The following is a 21,688-nucleotide window of genomic DNA, read 5'->3' as shown; positions in this document are numbered from 1 at the left end:
AAAAATATATATACATGTGAGTCATTTTTACATTTTTAGCTTTAAATTGCAAATTAGTAATTCTTCCTTCATTAGTCTAAATTAATTAATTATGGTAAAATAGATAACTAGGTTTATTTCTACAAATTAGATTGATTTAAGACTTAATTTAGGTTTTAATTAATTTTTTAAGAATTTAAAATCAAGAAAAAAATAAAGAAAAGAAATAAAAGGTTTGTTTGGTCTTATACAAAACTGGGCCAAAAAACTTTCAACGGCCCAATTCCCCCAAACAATCGCCCCAAGTCCGCCAAGCCCAACCCCTCACCCGGTCCAGTCTCGCGACTAGTGCAAACGACGTCGTTTTGGCTGAATTGATCTCGACCCTTCAATCCATCCCCATCCAACGGACGCAATCCACTCTCACGCCCCATATAAAAGGCCTATTATGCGTTCCCTCCCCCAGAACCCTAAACCTAATTTCAGAACCAAGAGCCCCCCCCCCCCCCCCCTTTCTCTTCTCCGCCAAACTCGCTTGAAATCAAGCGAGTTCACCCTCCCTCCAACTCACGCACGTGAATCCTTCACCCTCTCTCCTCCACGTCACCCGTCCCGTAACGACCTCTGACAGAAAAGATTCTTTTCTCCCTTAGGCTTCACGCGCTCTTGGTATTGAGAACAATCTCGGATGAATGGTGGTCATAGGATCTAAGGGATTCAAGATCCTAGACCTCCATTTGTCCGATTTGGTTCACAAGAAAGGGAATCGGATTTTTGCGGATTTTTCGGATGAAAAAAAAAAGGAATTTTGGGGCATGACTTGGAGAAAAAGGTATGAAAATTTGTGGTTTGGGTATATATAGGGAGGTTAAGAGATTTCTGAGGGAGGTCATTTTTTTGGAACAAAAATTTCAGAGAAAAAAATCGGAAAGGAAAGCTAGGGTTCTAAAAAACTTTTTTTTCTTTTCAGTGGTTCATCGCCATTTTTTTTGATTTTCTGGTTTAGTTTCAGAACAAAAAAAAATACAAAAAAAAAGAAGCATGTTCAGTGTTCGTCTGTTCCATTTTATTTTAATTACTGTCTAAAAATTTGAAAAAAATATATTCCGTCTCTTCTTTTCAATCTGGATTTTTGAGTTGAAAATTGAACTTCGATTGAGAAGTTGTTGAGTTCGTCGCTGCTCGAGAAGCTGCCCTTTGAAGTGCAGATTTCTCTTTGTTGCCGTTCTGCTGTCTAGAGGTGCGTTTAGCCACCTTGTTTAGCTTTTGGCTAAATTATAAATGAAGCTGCATTTGTTTAGGTCAAACTCTTGCAATATTTCTTGCAATTTTCAGTTTGTTTGAATCTTAAATGAAAATATTAATTTATTTATGTGCTGATTCTGTCCCGTTTCATAGAGTCGTTATGTGTAATTATTGATTCGTTTCGATTTACTTCCTCTGTTAAGTTTTGAAGCTATTATGTTTTGGGTTGGTTCTGATTCTATATTCAATATGTCTAAAGTCTAAATCTGTTTGAAGTTCTTTCCTTGTTTAGCCTCTGAAATTGTTGGAATGTTAAAAACAAGTATTTGGTTTGTTGAATGTAAATGAGCAACCTGGTATCTACTTATTGTTGTTTTATCCTCTGAATTGTGTGCAATTTCATTGCTTATAGCTAACTGAAAAGTGACACGAGTGAATTGAGTCTTCTAATTTCATTTTTTCCTCATTTGCTTAGCATAGATCACAAGCTCTGGTGGATTGTTGGTGATTATAGGAAACCATTATGTTATTTAAAAATGTGTAGTCAATCCAAAATAGCATTCACTGATAGATATGTATTCCATTTGAGATTTTAGATGTATAATTAGTTATTGATTGTATTAAGACTTAGTATAAATTCAATTTTGTTGAAAGCTTTCCTAATTATAATTAGTTTATTTGAAATTCCTGTACTTACTGGGGCCTATTCTCGTTTTTGGCCAATTATGTGTAAATTATGAGTCTTGGGTTCAGCAAAACCCGCGCAGCCAAGCCCATATTGAGTTGTGTTCCTTCTCGTTTATTGCTTCTTACATGAAGCAAAATTAGTCAAAGTTTAACTAAAACAATTCCTTGATTGTGCATAACTTTCTAATCAGAACTGCCATTTGTTTACTTTCTTTTCTTAAAGATGGTTATGTACAATTGCTGTACACGTGATTGCCTAACAAATTTTAATACATCAAAAGATCCCAAGATTAGAATTAGTTCATTTCTGTATGTCTATCCATAAATCAATACCGTACCCTATGACCTTTTACAAACCTTAGGAACAATAATTAATTCATGAACATCGTAGCTTGCTTTAGGCGTGATTAACAATAAATCATCGTGACTATGGGTACGGTTCCCGTGGCATAGTCATGATACGTAAATCCCCGTTCGGGTGTTCATTTCATGTGACCCGACAATAACTTCAAACAATAATAAAAATAAGCATGTCGTAAATCGGGGGTGCATTTCATGTGGCGCGGTTTGCGATGTGTGCCAAAATGACAAGTGTACGACATCGTGACTTGTTCCATAAATAATTTCATAAATAATTAAAAGCGGTTAAAAAGTAAAAATGCACAATAGGTTTTAAAACATATATTAAATCAGATAATTAGGTCAATTATTAATAGTTGAGCGACCGTGCTAAAATTACGGAACTCGGGAGTGCCTCACAACTTCTCCCGGGTTAACAAAATTCCGTACCCGGTCTTCTGTGTTCGCGGACCATAAAATAGAGTCAATTTCCTCGATTTGGGATACATCGGTGACTTGGGACACCATAAATTATTCCAAGTGGCGACTCTGAAATAAATAAATAATCCCATCTCGATTAATATCACTTTAATTAGAAAAACTCTCCTAATCTCCCCCTTCGGGAAAAAGGAGGTGTGACATTAGGGATTAAAAAAGATAATTAAGTATTCGAGTTAACTTTTTTTTTCGGATTTGAATTAACAAACTAGCAAAATAATTTGATTTTATTCCTTTTCAAATTTATACATAGGTAAAACAAATTTTCAAGTTTACACAAATATTAGAGTACATAAATTAATTTTCATAAAAATACCATGAGTGACAAAAATAAATCAGGATATGAAATAAAATCAGTTATAGTTTTAAGAATTAAATTGGTTAAAATGCAAACTTTAAGAAATTAGGATAAAATAGTAGAAGACAAAATTTATTCATAAAAATATGTCAGGTGAGACACAATTTAATATATTTGTATATCATATTATAAGATGTGTACAATTACAAAATAATATTCATCCAACTTAGCTAAATTCATCATTTATGCATATTCAAAAGATATTAAATACAACAATTATGTTAGTGTGAGAAAAAATATTTTCATCATTTAAACAAATATTGCATTTTATTTTAATGTCAATAAATATATTTTTAATTGATAGACACCACACACGTGCAACGCACGTATACTAAAACTAATAACTTAAAATATTGAAAAAGGCATATGAAAAACTTACGGTCAAAGAATAATTCGTTTGACTCTAGAAATCCATACACCTTCACATACATTACAATTGAGAGAGTATAATTTTGTCCAACTTGTGGGATGTAATTACCAATATAAAGTTAAATTATATGTACTGACACTGCAAAAAATATTTACTCAATAAAGCCATTTATTAATAACAACTACTCTGTTATTACTTTATTACACAACTAAAATTTAATAATTGTGCAAAAGAAATTTGCGCAAATCGGTGTGTATAATTTAAACCGGTAATTTATATCCCAAATATGGAATGTACATGTCTCTTTTATTTGCACCTTTCCCTACTTTTATTTATTTATTTATATCCTTCCTGCACCTCTTTTTAACTTTTTGGTTAAGCTTCTTTCTTTGATCAAACTATTAATAACAATTCATATTTCCTTCACCTTCTTCGAGAAACATCTTTGGATTATTGGCCAAGCAAATCGAAGTAACAATGGGTTGGGTTTGGAACGACGACGATTCCAAGCATTCCGGCGCCGATGATTTCAGCGTCTTCAAGGATTTTGAAAACCCTAAATCATCCTCCGGCAGCGACGGCGACGGCGGTGAACGGTGCGCCACCAGGAAGGTTGTGAACACTCGATGCCGAACTGAGGAAACCGAGCCTGGAAAGTTCATCCGGAAGTGCGAAAAAACTGAACAGATTTTCAAGGACTGCATTGGAAGGTAAAAATTAGGCACAAAGCTTTGTTTTTTCGTGATTAGTTTGCGTTAAAACTATAATTTGTTGAATAAATTGTATCGTTGAGTTTTTAATTTCTCTCTCGTGATTCGATGTCATTTGTATAAAATGATATATGTTATAAAATAAAGACTATAAAGTAAAGACAAGTATAGAGAGAAACTGATATATTATTCAAATTTCAAACTTATGTACATAATGAACTGAAAACTCCTCTATTTATAGAAGAAAGGAAGCAGTTGCGAGGCTTTTCACGAAGCAGCTGCAAGACTTTTCTTTAGTTGCTTGTAAGCTGTCTGCATGAACTGCTTGCAACCTGTCTGTTTAATAAGAAGCTGCTGCAAATTATTTCATTGAGCTGCTTGCAACCTGCCTGCATCAGCTGCTTGTAGATAAATTTCAACAGAGTACTAAATGGATAATCTTCTTCAGGAAGATTATCTATAGCAGAGTAATAAATGAACATCCACAATATAATTATTTTCATAACACTCCCCCTTGGATGTTCATTAAAAGGTATTGTGCCTCGTTAAAACCTTACTAGGAAAAACCCAGTGGGAAAAATCCTAGTGAAGGAAAAAGAGTACACATATTTAGTAATACGCATTTCTAGCTGCCTCATTAAAAACGTTATAAGGAAAATCCTGTGGGAAAAAACCTTAGTAAGAAAAAAAGAGTACATCGCGTATTTTACTCCCCCTGATGAAAACCTTGTTTCAAATATTTGAGTCTCCGCATTACAATCTTGTATACCATTTTCTCAAAAGTTGAAGTTGGCAAAGATTTAGTGAATAAATCTGCCGGATTGTCACTTGAACGGATTTGCTGCACATCAATGTCACCATTTTTCTGAAGATCGTGTGTGTAGAATAATTTTGGTGAAATATGCTTCGTTCTATCTCCTTTTATAAATCCTCCCTTCAATTGGGCTATGTATGCAGCACTGTCTTCGTATAAAATTGTGGATCTTTTATCACACTCCAAACCACATTTTTCTTGAATAAAATGAATCACTGATCTCAACCATACGCATTCCCTACTTGCTTCATGAATAGCTATTATCTCAGCATGATTTGAAGAAGTAGCAACAATTGACTGCTTTGTAGAGCGCTATGATATGACAGTACCTCCACATGTAAACACGTACCCGGTTTGAGATCGAGCTTTATGGGGATCAAATAAATAACCTGCATCTGCATAACCAACAAGATCTGCACTACCTTTGTTAGCATAAAACAAACCCATATCAAGAGTTCCCTTTAAATATCGCAAAATATGCTTAATCCCATTCCAATGTCTCCGAGAAGAGCTATATCTTGCTAGTAAATTAACAGAAAATGCTATGTCAGGCCTTGTAGCATTAGCAAGATACATAAGTGCACCAATTGCACTGAGATAGGGTGTTTCAGGACCAAGGAGTTCCTTATCCTCTTCTGGAGGTCGGAACGGGTCCTTATTCACTTCAAGTGATCGAACAACCATTGGTGTACTCAATGGGTGCGCTTTGTCCATGTAAAATCGTTTTAAGACCCTTTCTGTATAGGCAGATTGATGCATAAAGATCCCGTTTGCTAAATGTTCAATTTGCAATCCAAGACAGTTTTGTTTTTCCAAGATCTTTCATCTCAAATTCTTTCTTAAGATATTCAATTGCCTTTTGGAGCTCTTCTGGAGTTCCAACAAGATTTATGTCATCAACATAAACAGCAAGTATAACAAATTCTGATGCCATTTTCTTTATAAAAATACATGGACAAATAACATCATTTATATAACCCTCTTTCAGTAAATATTCACTAAGGCGATTATACCACATGCGCCCAGATTGCTTTAAACCGTACAAAGATCTTTGTAATCTGATTGAATACATTTTCCGAGATTTCGAATATGCTTCAGGCATTTTAAATCCTTCAGGGATTTTCATGTAAATCTCATTGTCAAGTGACCCGTACAGATAAGCTGTAACCACATCCATCATATGTATTTCAAGTCTTTCACGTAAGGCTAAACTGATGAGATATCGAAATGTTATGGCATCCATAACTGGTGAATATGTTTCTTCATAATCGACTCCAGGTCGTTGTGAGAATCCTTGTGCGACAAGGCGAGCCTTGTATCTTTCAATTTCATTTTGGTCATTCCTTTTTCGTACAAAAACCCATTTATGATCAACTGGTTTTACACTAGCAGGTGTTTGGACTACTGGTCCAAAGACCTCTCTTTTAGCAAGTGCGTTCAATTCTGATTGAATTGCCCTTTGCCATTTTGGCCAATCAGATCTTTGTTGACATTCTTCGACAGATCGGGGTTCACAATCCTCACTATCTTGCATAATGTTAAGTGCAACATTATATGCAAAAATATTATCCACCACTATTTCAGATCGATTTAAATTAATCCCATCACCAGTAGAACTTATTAAAAGTTCCTCACTCACTTGAGTCTCGGGTTCATTGATTTCTTCAGGAATCTCAGAACTAATCAGATCTTGCGTCTCTTCAGGAGATCCCTTCATAATATCATTTTGATCATTTGTCGATTTTCTTTTTCTAGGATTTCGATCCTTAGAACCCAAAGGCCTACCACGCTTCAGGCGTGCTTTAGGTTCATTAGTTCTTATGCTAGTAGATGGTCCTGCTAGGACATCATTTCGTATATGCACATTTTCTGCAGGGATATGTGACTTAGTTATCCTTTTCAAATTAGTAAACGCGTCTGGCATTTGATTTGCTATATTTTGTAAATGGATGATCTTCTGGACCTCCTGATTACATATAGGGGTACGTGGATCAAAATGAAAGAATGATGAAACTTTTCACACAATTTCTCTTTTGATTTCCTTTTTCTCTCCCCCTAATTGTGGGAAATTTGTTTCATCAAATCGACAATCTGCAAATCGAGCAGTAAATAAATCTCCCGTCAATGGTTCAAGATAGCGAATAGTAGAGGGTGATTCAAACCCAATATATATTCCTAACCTTCTTTGGGGGCCCATCTTACTGCGCTGTGGTGGTGCTACTGGCACATATACAGCACATCCAAAAATTCGTAGATGGGCAATATTTGGTTCATGATCAAAAACTAATTGTGACGGAGAATATTTATTATAATGTGTTGGTCTGAGACGGATAAGTGATGCTGCGTGCAAGATAGCATGACCCCAAACAGTAGTGGGCAATTTTGTTTTCATAAGTAGTGGTCTTGCTATCAATTGCAGTCGTTTAATAAATCACTCTGCAAGGCCATTTTGAGTATGAACATAAGCTATAGGATGTTCAACTTTTATTCCAACTGATAGACAGTAATTATCAAAAGCTTGAGATGAGAATTCTCCAGCATTATCAAGGCGAATAGCCTTTATAGGATAATTTGGGAATTGTGCCCTTAATCGAATTATTTGGGCTAATAACTTTGCAAATGCCAGGTTGCGAGATGATAGTAGGCAAACATGAGACCATCTTGAAGATACATCTATTAGGACCATAAAATATCTAAACAGCCCACTTGGCGAGTGAATAGGTCCACATATATCCCCATGTATACGTTCTAAAAAGTTAGGGGACTCAATGCCAACCTTCATTGGTGATTGGCTAGTGATCATTTTGCCTTGATAACAAGCATCACAAGAAAATTCATCATTTGTAAGAATCTTCAGGTTCTTTAATGGATGCCCACTCGAATTTTCAGTAATTCGTCTCATCATTATTGATCCAGGATGGCCCAAACGGCCATGCCAAAGCACAAAAGTATTTGAATCAGTAAACTTCTGGTTTACGATAAAGTGTGCTTCAACTGTACTAATCTTTGAATAGTATAAGCCAGAAGATAAAGTTGGTAACTTTTCTACAATGCATTTCTGGCCAGAAATATTCTTTGTAATACAAAGATATTCCACGTTCATTTCATCTATTGTCTCAACATGATACCCATTTTGGCGGATATCTATAAAACTCAACAAGTTTCTTCGGGACTTGGAGGAGAATAATGCATTGTCTATAATAAGTTTTGTTCCATTAGACAGAAATACAATAGCTCTTCCGGAGCCTTCAATCAAACTTATATTACCAGAAATTGTAGAAATATTTGCTTTTTCCTTATGCAAATAAGAAAAGTATTTCTGATCTTTGAATATGGCATGAGTTGTTCTACTATCAATTACACAAATATCTTCATGATTGATCTTTGATCCAAACATAATTTGAGGATTTATCCATATTCTTCAAAATGACATAAACAAAATAAATATGATAGTAAACATTATTATCAAAGCATAACTTTTATTTATGTACAACAATTACATAACCATACTATCTACTACAAACAACAAAAATTAAAATATTTACATTTCTATAGATTCACTACCGATCACATGACTTGTTTCTCCTTCTGGAAGAGCAAAATAATCAGCTACATCCAAATGCATGAAGTCTAAATTATCTTCAGAAATAAAATTTGCTTCAGCATTTTTCTCTGTCTTCTTCAGGGAGGCTTGATACAGCTCAACCAGGTGCTTTGGCGTACGACATGTACGTGACCAGTGCCCTTTTCCTCCATATCTATAGCATACATTTTCTGGCTTTGCTTCTTGTACCGCTTCATGCTTTTGGTCCTTCCTTTTCTGCTGGTAGTGAGGAGGGTTCTTTGGTGCATTGTTATTACCACGATTAGAGTTTCCTCCCCGACCACGGCCATGACCACGACTGGGGCCACGTCCTCTTCCACGCTTAGCTTGGTGGAAGTCCGTCTCATTCACTTCAGGGAATGGACAAGAACCAGTAGGTCGGCTTTCATGGTTTTTCATTAATAGCCCATTATGTTGCTCGGCTACAAGAAGATATGAGATAAGTTCAGAATACTTTTTAAATCCCATCTCTCGATATTGCTGTTGCAGGAGCATATTCGAGGCATGAAAAGTGGTGAAAGTTTTCTCCAACATATCATGATCAGTAATATTATCACCACATAGTTTCAATTGGGAAATAATTCTGAACATAGCAGAATTATACTCACTGATAAATTTAAAATCTTGTAGCCTTAGATGAGTCCAATCATAACGTGCCTGTGGAAGAACGACCATCTTCAGGTGGTCATATCTATCTTTCAAATTATTGCACAGTATGACTGGATCTTTAACAGTAAGATATTCTATTTTCAGGCCCTCATCAAGGTGATGGCGTAGGAATATCATTGCTTTTGCACGGTCTTGGTTTGATGCCTGATTTTTATCTTTGATGGTGTCTGCCAGACCCATCGCATCAAGATGAATTTCAGCATCAAGCACCCAAGACATGTAGCTTTTGCCCGATATATCTAGGGCTACAAACTCAAGTTTAGAAAGATTTGATATTATTTAGAAAAAGAAAGTTCGTACCTCTGATACTTTCAAAGTATTTTCTCGAGATGGTAGAGTCTCGTGCTGATAACGTGTTGTAAAATAAAGACTATAAAGTAAAGACAAGTATAGAGAGAAACTGATATATTATTCAAACTTCAAACTTATGTACATAATGAACTGAAAACTCCTCTATTTATAGAAGAAAGGAAGCAGCTGCGAGGCTTTTCACGAAGCAGCTGCAAGGCTTTTTTTTAGCTGCTTGTAAGCTGTTTGCATGAGTTGCTTGCAACCTATCTCTTTAATAAGAAGCTGCTGCAAATCATTTCATTGAGCTGCTTGCAACCTGCCTGCATCAGCTGCTTGTAGATAAACTTCAACAGAGTACTAAATGGAAAGATTATCTATAGCGGAGTAATAAATGAACATCCACAATATAGTTATTTTCATAACAATATAGTGTTTCTTTTGTGTTTTGGATAAACTTATTGTGTATAATATTTATCTATTAATCATCAAATGTGTTGAAAAAGGTCTTTCTGTTTTATGATGTCATCAGTGAGCTACCCAAGCTGAAAGCCTCAATTTTTTCATTATAATGAGATTTTATCATTTAATCGCCAGGGCTTTGTTCTAGTGGTAAGAGCGCAACTAGTGATGTGTGGTTCAAGTTTAGGTTAGGAGTTCGAATTGGTATTAAGTGAACAAGGGTAGAGGGGCGGGTCAATTATCCACCGAGTTTCGAACTGTGCGCCGCCACTAATCCTCTGAGATTTCTTGATTAGCAAAAAAATATTTTATGTCATTTAACTTAATAATAGAAGATAAGAACTGGTTTAGGCAACCGTGAAAGTTAGTACTCAGGCTATATCTCTAAGCTGGAATATTATAACTCATATTTAGATCAGCAACTTGTCAACAACAAAAATTTTATTAGCGGTAATTTGTTAGGTAAAACAAAATGGTCTTAATCCAGCTGTTACCTAGTTGGATAGAATATTCTTCTTCTTAGGGAGTCTAGTTCTCTTTATGCTCAAAAGGCTAAGTAATAGGAGCTGAGAGATGAATTGACTGTTCCCTGACTTCCGTCAAGGTTGGAAATCTTATTAGGTGAAACATTCCCACTCAAGATTTAGTCACACATAACCTTCACTTGGATATTTGAACTAGCTCATTGGATTCTGCATTTTTAGGTGTACAGCTTTGTATACCCTTATTTCTGAATTGATTAGAGATTGCAACATGTTTTTGCTAGATCACTGTTTTTTCACTCTAATGAAAGAGGCTAATTCTAGGATTGTAAAAGAACAGTTAGCTTTTACAAAATCTAAGTATGACAGAATCTGAGCCTGAAATTAACTGAGCTCTAGAACTTTTCTGAAACTTCATCGAGGAATCTTGTGGTAATCGTAAATGAGGAATACTTAGTATGTCCAGTTTCTTGCTTTCGTGGCACCGTTATAGGTTGGTGCCTTCTAGTTTGCATTTGCATCAAAACCACACATTTATCCAGGATAACGACCCGCTTATTAGGTGTCTCCTTCGTTACCTTTTACCTTTACTTGTAAAGAAAATCCAAAGAGAACACTAAAGAATGAGATTTTATATGTTGATTTTTTTTTATCCGAATGGAGAACCCTTAGGTGACCCAATAATACTGGGAACACTAAAGAATGAGATCTTATATGTTGATTTTTCTTATTGGAATGGAGAACCCTTAAGTGACCCAAAAAAAAGGAAAGAGTATTCTTGTACCTGTTGGAAATGGCTTTCTTAGAAAAAGGACATTTCTACTTGACTACTTCTGTTTCATAACACAAGACTTAGTGGAAAAAATAAAAAGTTGGAATTCTGTTGAGGTGATTCGCTAGATGCATTTAGCTTCCAGATAGCTTCCGCAGCCACTGTACAACATTTTGATGCTTCCAGCAGATCTCAACAGTCTAGTTTATTTTACTAGCTACCATAATGTATTTAAGAAGAAATTAAATAAGGGGAGGAGAATAATTAGTTGATTTTCAGCTCACTTTTCCTAATTTATAACAGCTAGTTGATTTGGAAATCACAAATCTGATTGGTCATGATATGTTCTCCATGAATTATGTTATGTTGGCCCTTTGTAAGTCCAAATTCCTATTAGCAAGTGAAAGATAATTCGTGTATAAGAAGAGAAGAGTTTGTTATTGAAGCAGATACTGTTTAATTTATTCAGACATATTAAGGCCACATTGAATTACACGCATATAAATTACAGTGGAAGGCACGTATTGTTGAGTATCTATTTAAGTAATTCCGACCTGATATTTAAACTTTTTTCAATATTGTATTTAACTTGCGAAAGATGCTGTGCTATTGCTAGCCTTTTAAAAACAGAGTTATGGGAATGCATAGTACTGAACAGCCTCTTGTTGATCAAGTCAAATATGTGCCAACATAAATGAGAATCTCCTCTTTGGTTTTTTGTTTTGTTTTTTGTAACATGTGGGCATTTGAATGGATTGTTCGGGTTGGTGATAACTTCTTGCTTTTCATCAGGCCTTCTGAGATGGTAGAGTCTAATAAAGAATACACTGAGGAAGATGTCACGGACCAGATGACTAATGGTTCATATTCTATAGAGTCAAGTGTGCCTTTTGACTTCCCTGGGCTGCGCAGTGACATTGAAAATATTGAGCGAAGCTTCTTCGGTGGCCTTGATCGTTTCTTTGAAGCAGCCGAGGAGATGAAGAATGGCTTCTTTGGTGCATTCAATATTCCTCGTGTCTTTGATGATGACTTATCATCCCCACGTGAGAGACGTGGTATACCCATCGAATCTCATCCTCCTAAAGAAGGTTCCCCTAAATCAAACAAGTCCGATGGAGAGGTGGATCTATCTGGCTTGGCTAGAGATGTTTGAAGCAATCAAGTAGGATATCCTCTATAGGCATATCAGTCACGAATGAGAGATCTGTGAATATGTTGCTATTATATTTACGCACATCTTAGATTTTGCTTTTCTTTCTGTTCTGAATCTCTTGTTTTACTACTTCTCATAAAGGTTCTAATTTCTGACTTTATTTAGGCGTTTCTTCTGGTCTGGTTCCAGCCCAAGTTTCTGTAGGCTAGCTTGTTGTCTTTGGTTTAACCCAGCAGTTAAAGTGACCTCAAACGAAAAAAAAATTGGGTGCACATTACCTTTTATGATGATTCCTTGGGAGAAAATAATGTGTTTTTTTCTGTTTCTGTTGTGAAGCATCATGAAGAAGGAAATGTCATTTTTCACGAACTACCATAGAGATGAACCTTGAAATCAAATAAAGCCAATTAACCTTAGCGGTAAAAGTAACCTCGATGTGTGACTAAGAAATTACATTGCATATGATAGTTCTGCCCTGTCTTATCGGATCATGCACATAGCGCGAGTTAGTGAAAAAAGAAAAGTTTTTCTCATTCTTAGGGTAAGCCTTTCTCAATTTTCATTACCTGAATGTTTGTTTTCTTCTTGACTTACGCCAAAAGGAAAGGTAAAATTTCTAAGAGTCAGTACGATAAATAGCATTTGGTGGAACTAAAGGCTAAAAGCTTTATTAGCGTAATAACCTATAGAACAAAAAGTACTCATATTCCCTATGTTCTACATTTTTACTTCAATAGTTTCAACCTATAGGGCGTGTTTGGTCTAACGGAAAATGTTTTCCAAGAAAATGTTTTCCGTGAAAAATGTTTTCCAAGAAAACAAGTAGTAGTAATCTTATTCATTTTTCGATGTTTGGTACGCAAATTAAGGAAAATAATTTCTCAAGAGTATTCATAAATAATTTAGATACAATAAATATGAAGTCATAAACTTTCGAACCAACAACCTTTCGAACCCACAAATTTCATAAACTTTCGAAACCGCGAAATTTCGAACCCATAAACTTTATAATTTCTAAACCCGTAATCTTCCAAACACATAAACCTCTGAACTCATAACTTTGGAACTTATAAAATTTCGAACCTGTAAACCGAAAGATGAAAAAACTAAAATTGAAAATATATTAAAAAAAATATTTTTTTCCCAGGGAGTGCAGGGGCGCGGGGGGAGCAGAAATTTGAAATTACAAAAAAAAAAAAGTAAAAAAAAAACTTTTTTTTGTGCGGGGCGGGGGCAGTGGGGTGGAGGTGAGAGGTGGGGGGGAGTGGGATGGATGGTGCAGAAAAAAAAACATAAATTTAAAAATTACAAAAAAAAAAAACTTTCTTTTGTGCGGGGTGGGAGGCAGTGGGGTGAGGGTGGGTAGTACAGAAAAACGAAAAAACAGGAATTTGAAATTACAAAAAAAAAAAGTTTTTTTTTGCGGTGGGGGGTTGTAGGGTGGATGGTGACGGAAAAAAAAAGTGAAATTTGAAAAAAAAAAGGCCTTTTTGGAAATAGGGGTTGGGGTGGAGTTAGGTGGGTGGATGTGAGGGTGTGGGGTGGGTGGGTGAGGGTGGGGAAGGTAGAAGGAGTTTTGAAAAATGTTTTCCCTTTTCTTGATAAGGAAAATATTTTCCTCCAATTGGAGGAAAATGAGTTTATAAGGAAAATGCTTTCCAAAATATTTAAGTCAACCAAACATGGAAAAATTGGAAAATATTTTTCGAAAAATATTTTCCTTCCTACCAAACACACCCATAGTTTTAACATTTTTACTTTCCTAACCTATAGAAGATGAGAGAACTTTACGTCTTTACTTAATTATCTTGTAATGACTCATCATAACCCACTTTTTAACCCATCTAATCCATTTTTTGACTCATTACGTTTTGGTCACTCATCCAAAATGTTGAATCTTGGACAATCTAAACATATAACAAGATCATGAGCTAGAATTGCTACCTATAAATTATTAAACCTAATCTTACTTATCAAGGAAGTTAATAATGTGAAGTAACACATCCTTACTTCTTGTTATTGAGATCCTTTCCTTTTCCTTATCCTTCTTTTCGCTCGTTAAGTCATATTTGTTATGAATAGAATTGTACTTAGAGTGAATGTCTATCTTTTAGAGAGTTTGTTACTTTGTACCTAAGTCATTTTTTTCCATAAATAAAGGGGCTTTACCCCATTATAAATTATTTGAAATTCAATAAGAGTTACCTCTCTTTTCCTTGCAATATTATTCTTTTCCTTATTATTTTATTTCACGTTATTGAGACTCTACCGTTTCAAAAAGCTCTTTGAGAAGACTAAGATATAATTTTTCTCCTCTTTTAATTATGACTGATATTATGAAAAGAAAGTTTGTTGCCCTTGAAATTTAGAAGCAAGAACTATATGACATGGGTGTTGGATGCTGAAATCAATTTAGATGCAATGGGTCTTGGAGACGCCATTAAAGATAAAAATAAAGCATCTACCCAAGACTGTGCTAAGACCTTGATTTTCTTGCGCCATCACCTTGATGAAGGGTTGAAAATAGAATATCTCACAGTCAAAGATCCACTTATTTTATAGAATGACTTAAAGGAAAGATATGACAACTTAGAGTTGGTCACTCTTCCACAAATACGATATGATTGGGCTCATCTGAGGTCTAAGGCTTTAAGTCTGTTTCTGAATACAATTCTGCGATGTTCAGAATTACTTCTAAATTGAAACTCTGTGGAGATAATATCATTGGCTATGATATGCTTGAAAAAACGTTCACAACGTTTCATGCCTCCAATATGGTCCTGCAACAGCAGTACAGAGAGAAAGGTTTCAAGAAATACTCTGAGTTGATTTCTCTTCTCCTTGTGGCTGAACGAAATAACGACTTGCTCATGAGAAATCACGAAAATCGACCCACTGGGTCTACACCATTGCCTGAAGTGGATGAGGTGTCCCATTATGCTAAGCGTGGAAAAGGTTGTGGCCCTATTCGTGGTCGTGGTCGTGGACAAGGAAGAAATTTTCCTGGTGTTAATCATCCCAAAGAAAAATAACTACCAAAAGTGGAAAGGGAAAGATGAGAAGCTAAAGGCAAATGGTTCAGAAACTGAATGCTATCGTTCAGCATGATTAGATGAAGTAGCCACGATTGATTGCTTAGTCGATCGTCAAGATACGACAGTGCCTCCACAGGTAAACACATAGCCTGTTTGAGATCGAGCCTTGTGTGGGTCGGATAAATACCCAGTATCGGCATAACCAACAAGATCGGGACTGCATTTATTGCCATAAAATTAGCCCATATCGGTAGTCCCTTTTAGATACCGCAATGTGTATTTGATTTCAATCCAATGTCCCCTTGTAGGAGTAGAGCTACATTTTGCTAAGACATTAACTGAAAAAGTTATGTCAGATCTTCTAGTGTTAGTAAGATACATTAGTGCACCAATTGTACTAAGATATGGTACTTCAGGACCAAGTGGCTCTTCATTCTTTTTTTGAGGTCGGAATGGATCCTTATTCACATCAAGTCATCGAACAACCATCGGAGTACTTAATGAATGTGCTCCATCCATGCAAAACTATTTCAATACCTTTTCTATGTAGGCAGATTGATGAACAAAAGTTCCGTTTGCCAAATGTTCAATTTGCAAACCGAGACATAATTTTGTATTTCCAAGATCTTTCATCTCGAATTCATTCTTTAAATAATCAATTGCCTTTTGGAGTTCTATAGGAGTTCTAATAAGGTTTATGTCATCAACATAGACGGCAAGTACAACAAATTCCGATGTTGTTTTCTTTATAAATACACATGGACAAATGACATCATTTGTATAACCTTCCTTTAATAAATACTCACTAAGGTGGTTATACCACATTCTTCCTGATTACTTTAGACCATACAAAGATCTTTGTAATTTTATTTTTCGGGATTTTGAATTATGCGCGTCACGCATTTTAAATCCCTCGGGAATTTTCATGTATATCTCATTATCAAGTGAGCCGTAAAGGTAGCCTGTAACCACATCCATTAAATGCATGTCAAGCTTTTCATGGACAGTAAAACTAATGGGATAACGAAATATTATTGCATCCATAACAGGTGAATATGTCTCTTCATAATCGACACCAGGCCTTTGTGAAAATTTTTGTGCAACAAGGCGTGCCTTATATCTTTGTACCTCATTTTTCTCATTCCTCTTGCATATAAAGACCCATTTATAGCCAGCAGGCTTAACGCCATTAGGTGTTCGGACTACAGGCCCAAAAACTTCACGTTTCGCAAGTGAATCCAACTCGGATTGGATTGCTTCTTGCCATTTTGGCCAATCACGTCTTTGTCAACATTCTCCAACAAATTGAGGTTCAAGATCCTCACTATCTTGCATAATGCTAGATGCAATATTGTATGCAAATATATAATCTACCACTATATCCAATCGTTTCAAATTTGTCTCAATATCGATTGGATTTATTGGTAGTTTCTTATTTTCTTGAGTTTCAGGCTCAGTGATTTCCTCATGAATCTCAAGATTGGTTAAATCGTAGATTTCTTCGTAAGACTCTTTCGTATTATCATCTTGATCATTTGTTTTCCTTTTTCTAAGATTTCAATCCTTAGAACCCAATGGTCTGTCACGCTTTAGGCGTGCTTTTGATTCATTAGCTATGACACTAGAAGATTGTCCAACAGGGACATCAATACGGATTGGAACATTCTCTGCATGGATATGCGATTTTATTATCCTTTTCAGATTCGTAAATGGGTCTGGCATTTGATTTACTATTTTCTGTAAATAAATAATCTTTTGCACCTCTTTTTCATAAATAGAGGCACATGGATCAAGATGAGATAGTGATGGATTTTTCCACAAAATTTCTCGTTTGGTTTCACCATTTTTTCCCCTAATTTTGGGGAAAATATCTCATCGAATCGACAATCTGTAAATCGAGCAGTGAACAAATCTCCAGTTAATATTTCGAGGTAGTGAATAATGGAGGGTGATTCAAACCCAACATATAATCCTAATCTTCTTTGGGGACCCATTTTGGTGCGATATAGTGGTGCTATAAGCACATATACTGCGCATCCAAAAAATTTTAAATGGGATATATTAGGTTTATGACCCAAAACTAATTGCAACGGGGAATATTTATGATAATTTGTCGGTCTGAGACAAACTAGCATTGCTGCATGCAAAATGGCGTGACCCCGAACAAAAGTGGACAACCTCGTTTTCATGAGTAACGATCTTGCTATCAATTGCAGACGTTTAATTAAAGAATCTGTAAGTCCATTTTGAGTGTGAACATGAGCTACATGATGCTCTACTTTTACCCTAATTGATATGCAATAATCATTAAATTCTTGGGATGAAAACTCAGCAGTATTATCAAGTCGAATAGACTTAATTGGATTATCGGAAAATTGTGCCCGTAATCGGATTATTTGTGCCATTAACTTTACAAACGCTAGGTTGCGAGATGATAATAAGCACACATGAGACCATCTAGAAGATACATCTATTAAGACCATAAAATATCTAAACAACCCACTAGGTGGGTGAATAGGTCCATAAATGTCCCCTTGTATACGTTCCAACAACGCAGGGGTTCAATCCCAACCTTTGTTAGTGATGGTCTAATAATTAACTTACCATGATAACAAGAAGTGCAAGAAAACTCATTATTTAAAAGAATCTTTAAATTCTTTAAGGATGCCCATTTGAGTTTTCTATAATTCGTCTCATCATAATTGATCCAGGATGTCCCAATCGATCATGTCAAAGTACAAAAGTATTGAAATCAGTAACCTTTTGGTTTACGATAGAATGTGCCTCAATTGCACTAATTCTTGTCCAATACATGCCACAAGATAAAGATGAGAACTTCTCAATAACCCTTTTCTGGCCAGAGACATTTTTGGTAATGATGAGATATTTAAAATTATTCTCATCTATTGTCTCAATATGATATCCATTTCGACAGATTTCTTTAAAACTCAACAAGTTCCTCTTGGACTTGGAGGAGAACATTGCATTATCTATGATTAGTATTGTTCCCCTAGGCAGAGTTTTAGTAGCTCTTCCAGAGCCTTTAATTAGATTACTACTACCAGAAATTGTAGTAACATATGCCTTACACATACTTAAATGAGAGAAATTATCTTTGAATATTGTATGTGTTGTATATGAATCAATTAAACAAATATTTTTACAATTAAACTTTGATCAAAGTTTGCTTTGTGAGATATCCATATTTGCTTCCCATGGTTTGACATACAAAAATAAATATACGAATGGATATTAGTATTTTCAGAGATAAAGGGAAAGAAACAAAGATAAATTATTGACTCAATAATGACTTTAATACAATTTCGAGCAAACTCTAATACAAATAATTACGTAGCTAAAAATAATACACTATACATATGACTAATACAACTACATCGAGTTTATATATATATATATATATATATATATATATATATATATATATATATATCAATGAGCTAGTTTTACATGAATAAATTTGCGTAGGAATCCAAAGGATCAATAAACTGAGATTTTAAAAAGAATCAGATGTTTCTTTTAGAAATGAAATGACCTCTTTGTATATTATTTCCACGATATGAGTTTGACAGAAACTAAGCTTCCTTTGAAAGTAAAATGAGATCTTTTCTTAAGAGGAAGAAAAGCTGAAAATGCTTCAGTACGGATTCAATATTCCTCGTGTGCATTCTTTATTGATTTCCTCTCCAGCAACGTTCACAACATTTATTATATTTTAATATTGTTTACCTATGAAATTGAAAGATGGATTTCTCCATAAAGAACAATTGAAGCGTGTAATAATCTCGAAACTCGGGCATATAAGTTTTCTAAAGACCGAATGGCTGACGGAAATAGTGTATCACTGGTCAAATACGTTACTAAATATTGGAACTAAGCAAATTCAAACATTGTCTAAAACGAATACTAAAGGCCAATACTAAAACTATATTTAATCAAAATTAACTAACATTATTTCATAAAACAAATAATATTAATTGATACTAATAACTATTTATAAGGCCCCGTAAAATGTTACATAGAACTCCGGGTTTCGTGGTGCCGAGATAGGCTAATATGTTCGAAAATTTTAGAAAACAAGCCATGGTACGGACTTTTTGGGTTGTACAATGCATAGTGGAGTGGGTAGAAAAAATTACAAAAAATGATGATTATGTGGTCCATTATGCTATAGGGATATGTTCTGCTGACCACGAAATGACCACATAATGAACTAGAAGCAACTCAAATTTTGGAAACTATTTTTGCTAGCCACATAATAATTCTGTTGGCCGCATAATGATTATGCTATCGCGAAATTGCATTGCGGAATGGACCAGACCCAACCCAGAATTTGAAAATTATTTTGTGGCCATTCTGTTGGCCGCATAATCATTCTGCTATCGTAGAATTGCATCGCGGAATTAACATACCATTTTGTGGCCATTCTGCTGGCCACATATTGATTCTGCTACTACACAATTGACTTCAGGGGTCATTTTTGGAAAAAAATTTATCCGACCCTATTTTGATATAAGGCCTTAGGGGGTCATTTTACTAGATAAAATATGATATTTTAGAGAGAGGAGAGAGTTATTCTAAAAGAGAAGAAAGGGCACCAACATCTTCATGCTTCAAATTCTTGCTCAAGTTTTGGAGATTCATGGGAGAAATCCACAAGATCTTCATCTAATAGGTAAGGTTCTACTCTCTAACCTTAAATTTCGGAATTTGGACTGAAAGTAGTCATGAGAAGTATGATTCTTAGGTGTGGGAGTTGCTCTTTGTACATGAATGTAAATATAAGGATGGTGGGAAGGTAATTGAGCTAATATGAGTAAAGTCTTGGTATTGAATGGGTTATGGAGTGAAGTAAATCTTGTAGAAGAACCGTGTGGTCAAATTTGCACACCTAGTGCTTGATAAAATGCCCAAATGAGTTGAAACCATGAATATCTTTCTAATTTGTGTTCAATTCTGTTATGTCTCAAAATAGATTGTGATTGATAGTATTTCCGAAACATTGTAGTAACTTAAAGAAACCTCGAACAAGGTATGTTGGCTAAACTATTCTCTTAGAATTGAATTTCATGATATTCCCGTAAGTTTCAAGTATGGTTGGCTCAAGTTCCTTATTCCCATATTCCGAGTTGTTCCCAATAAATTCGATTGTCCTGAGTAAGCAAAGTGTCGAGAATTATATATTCAAAATGTGTTCTGAATGTTCATATCACATTATGTTATCCTTCGGGAATGTGTTTAAGAATAAAATGTGTATTAAAATGTTATGGCTTTGAGTAGTGTTTTAAATGAAAGTCCATTATGCTTAACTTGAAAAAAATGCTCCATGCGTCTAAAACTCCAATTGTTTATATATGTACCTAAAGTCTTGATTTGAAATGCCTTATTGTTGATAGTCTATAAGGATGCTTAAAAGTGAAAGAAGTGGGTTGGAGATGTAAAGCGTGGCCACCAGGCCAATAATGAAAGTTATACTTGTGGCCAAAAATTGGTCTCGTCCAATTTCACTCCTCTGTTTGAGGATATGAAAACAGTCGATGCAATAGTAATACCCAACAAGGAGTCGGGGTCGATTTTCCACAGGGAGCTATGAATGGGTCTTAGGAATATATATTATAGTATATGAGCTTCGATTATCTCAAATTGCACTTCCACAAACTTGGGTTGTTTCTAGGTTTAATTTAAACGAAGATTACAAACTAAGAATTTAAACTAGGAAAGTATTTTTGGTTGTTTTTCAAATGATATAAAAATCCTAGGGCTATGACCTTCACCTAGGTGTTCGCCTAATGGGTTGTAAACTTTAAACTTTTTTTATTGGTCGGGGTATATTATAACTATTAACGCCCAAGTACCCACTCAATATCTCTCGGTCAGAGAGTATTTTGCCCAATTTGGCTTTCTCAAGTCCAAATGGGTATTGAACAAAATAGTTGATGATAAGCTCAAGTCGGGTTTTACTATCTCTAGGTTTAACCCTTTAATTGGGCTTATCAATCTCTTGATTGACCCAATTTCTTGCTAGCCAAGTTTTCCTAGACTAAGTCTCTTTTTCTCAAGTAGAGACCAAGTCAAATAGGCATAAAATAATATTTGCAACCATTAATTCTTCACATAAAAGCAAGAACTATGCTAGATAATCAATACCCAACCATAAACAAGAAATAAATCAAATACCCATTAAGTTTACACACTAGGGTTG

At 35.2% G+C, this 21,688-nt stretch overlaps 1 protein-coding gene across 1 annotated transcript; it reads left to right on the top strand.

Moving 5' to 3' along the window:
- The first annotated feature begins 3,769 nt into the window (after positions 1-3,769).
- Positions 3,770-12,593, top strand: LOC104110020 (fra a 1-associated protein). Its single transcript, XM_070195003.1, has 2 exons — positions 3,770-4,186; positions 12,070-12,593. Exons 1-2 carry the CDS (start codon positions 3,954-3,956, stop codon positions 12,431-12,433), a joined length of 597 nt encoding a protein of 198 aa, XP_070051104.1. The 5' UTR covers positions 3,770-3,953; the 3' UTR covers positions 12,434-12,593.
- The last annotated feature ends 9,095 nt before the right edge of the window (positions 12,594-21,688 follow it).

Source organism: Nicotiana tomentosiformis, chromosome 2 (assembly GCF_000390325.3).
Source record: "Nicotiana tomentosiformis chromosome 2, ASM39032v3, whole genome shotgun sequence".
Taxonomy (NCBI): domain Eukaryota; kingdom Viridiplantae; phylum Streptophyta; class Magnoliopsida; order Solanales; family Solanaceae; genus Nicotiana; species Nicotiana tomentosiformis.
The sequence above is the reverse complement of the archived record's forward strand: the minus strand, read 5'-3'. Positions and strand labels throughout refer to the sequence as shown.

What these genes read in the sequence shown, in the direction of transcription:
- LOC104110020 (XM_070195003.1), top strand. Translation starts at nt 3,954, where the DNA reads ATGGGTTGGGTTTGGAACGACGACGATTCCAAGCATTCCGGCGCCGAT. An exon ending in TTCAAGGACTGCATTGGAAG is followed by an intron (nt 4,187 to 12,069) that starts GTAAAAATTAGG and finishes GCTTTTCATCAG; the next exon opens with GCCTTCTGAGATGGTAGAGT.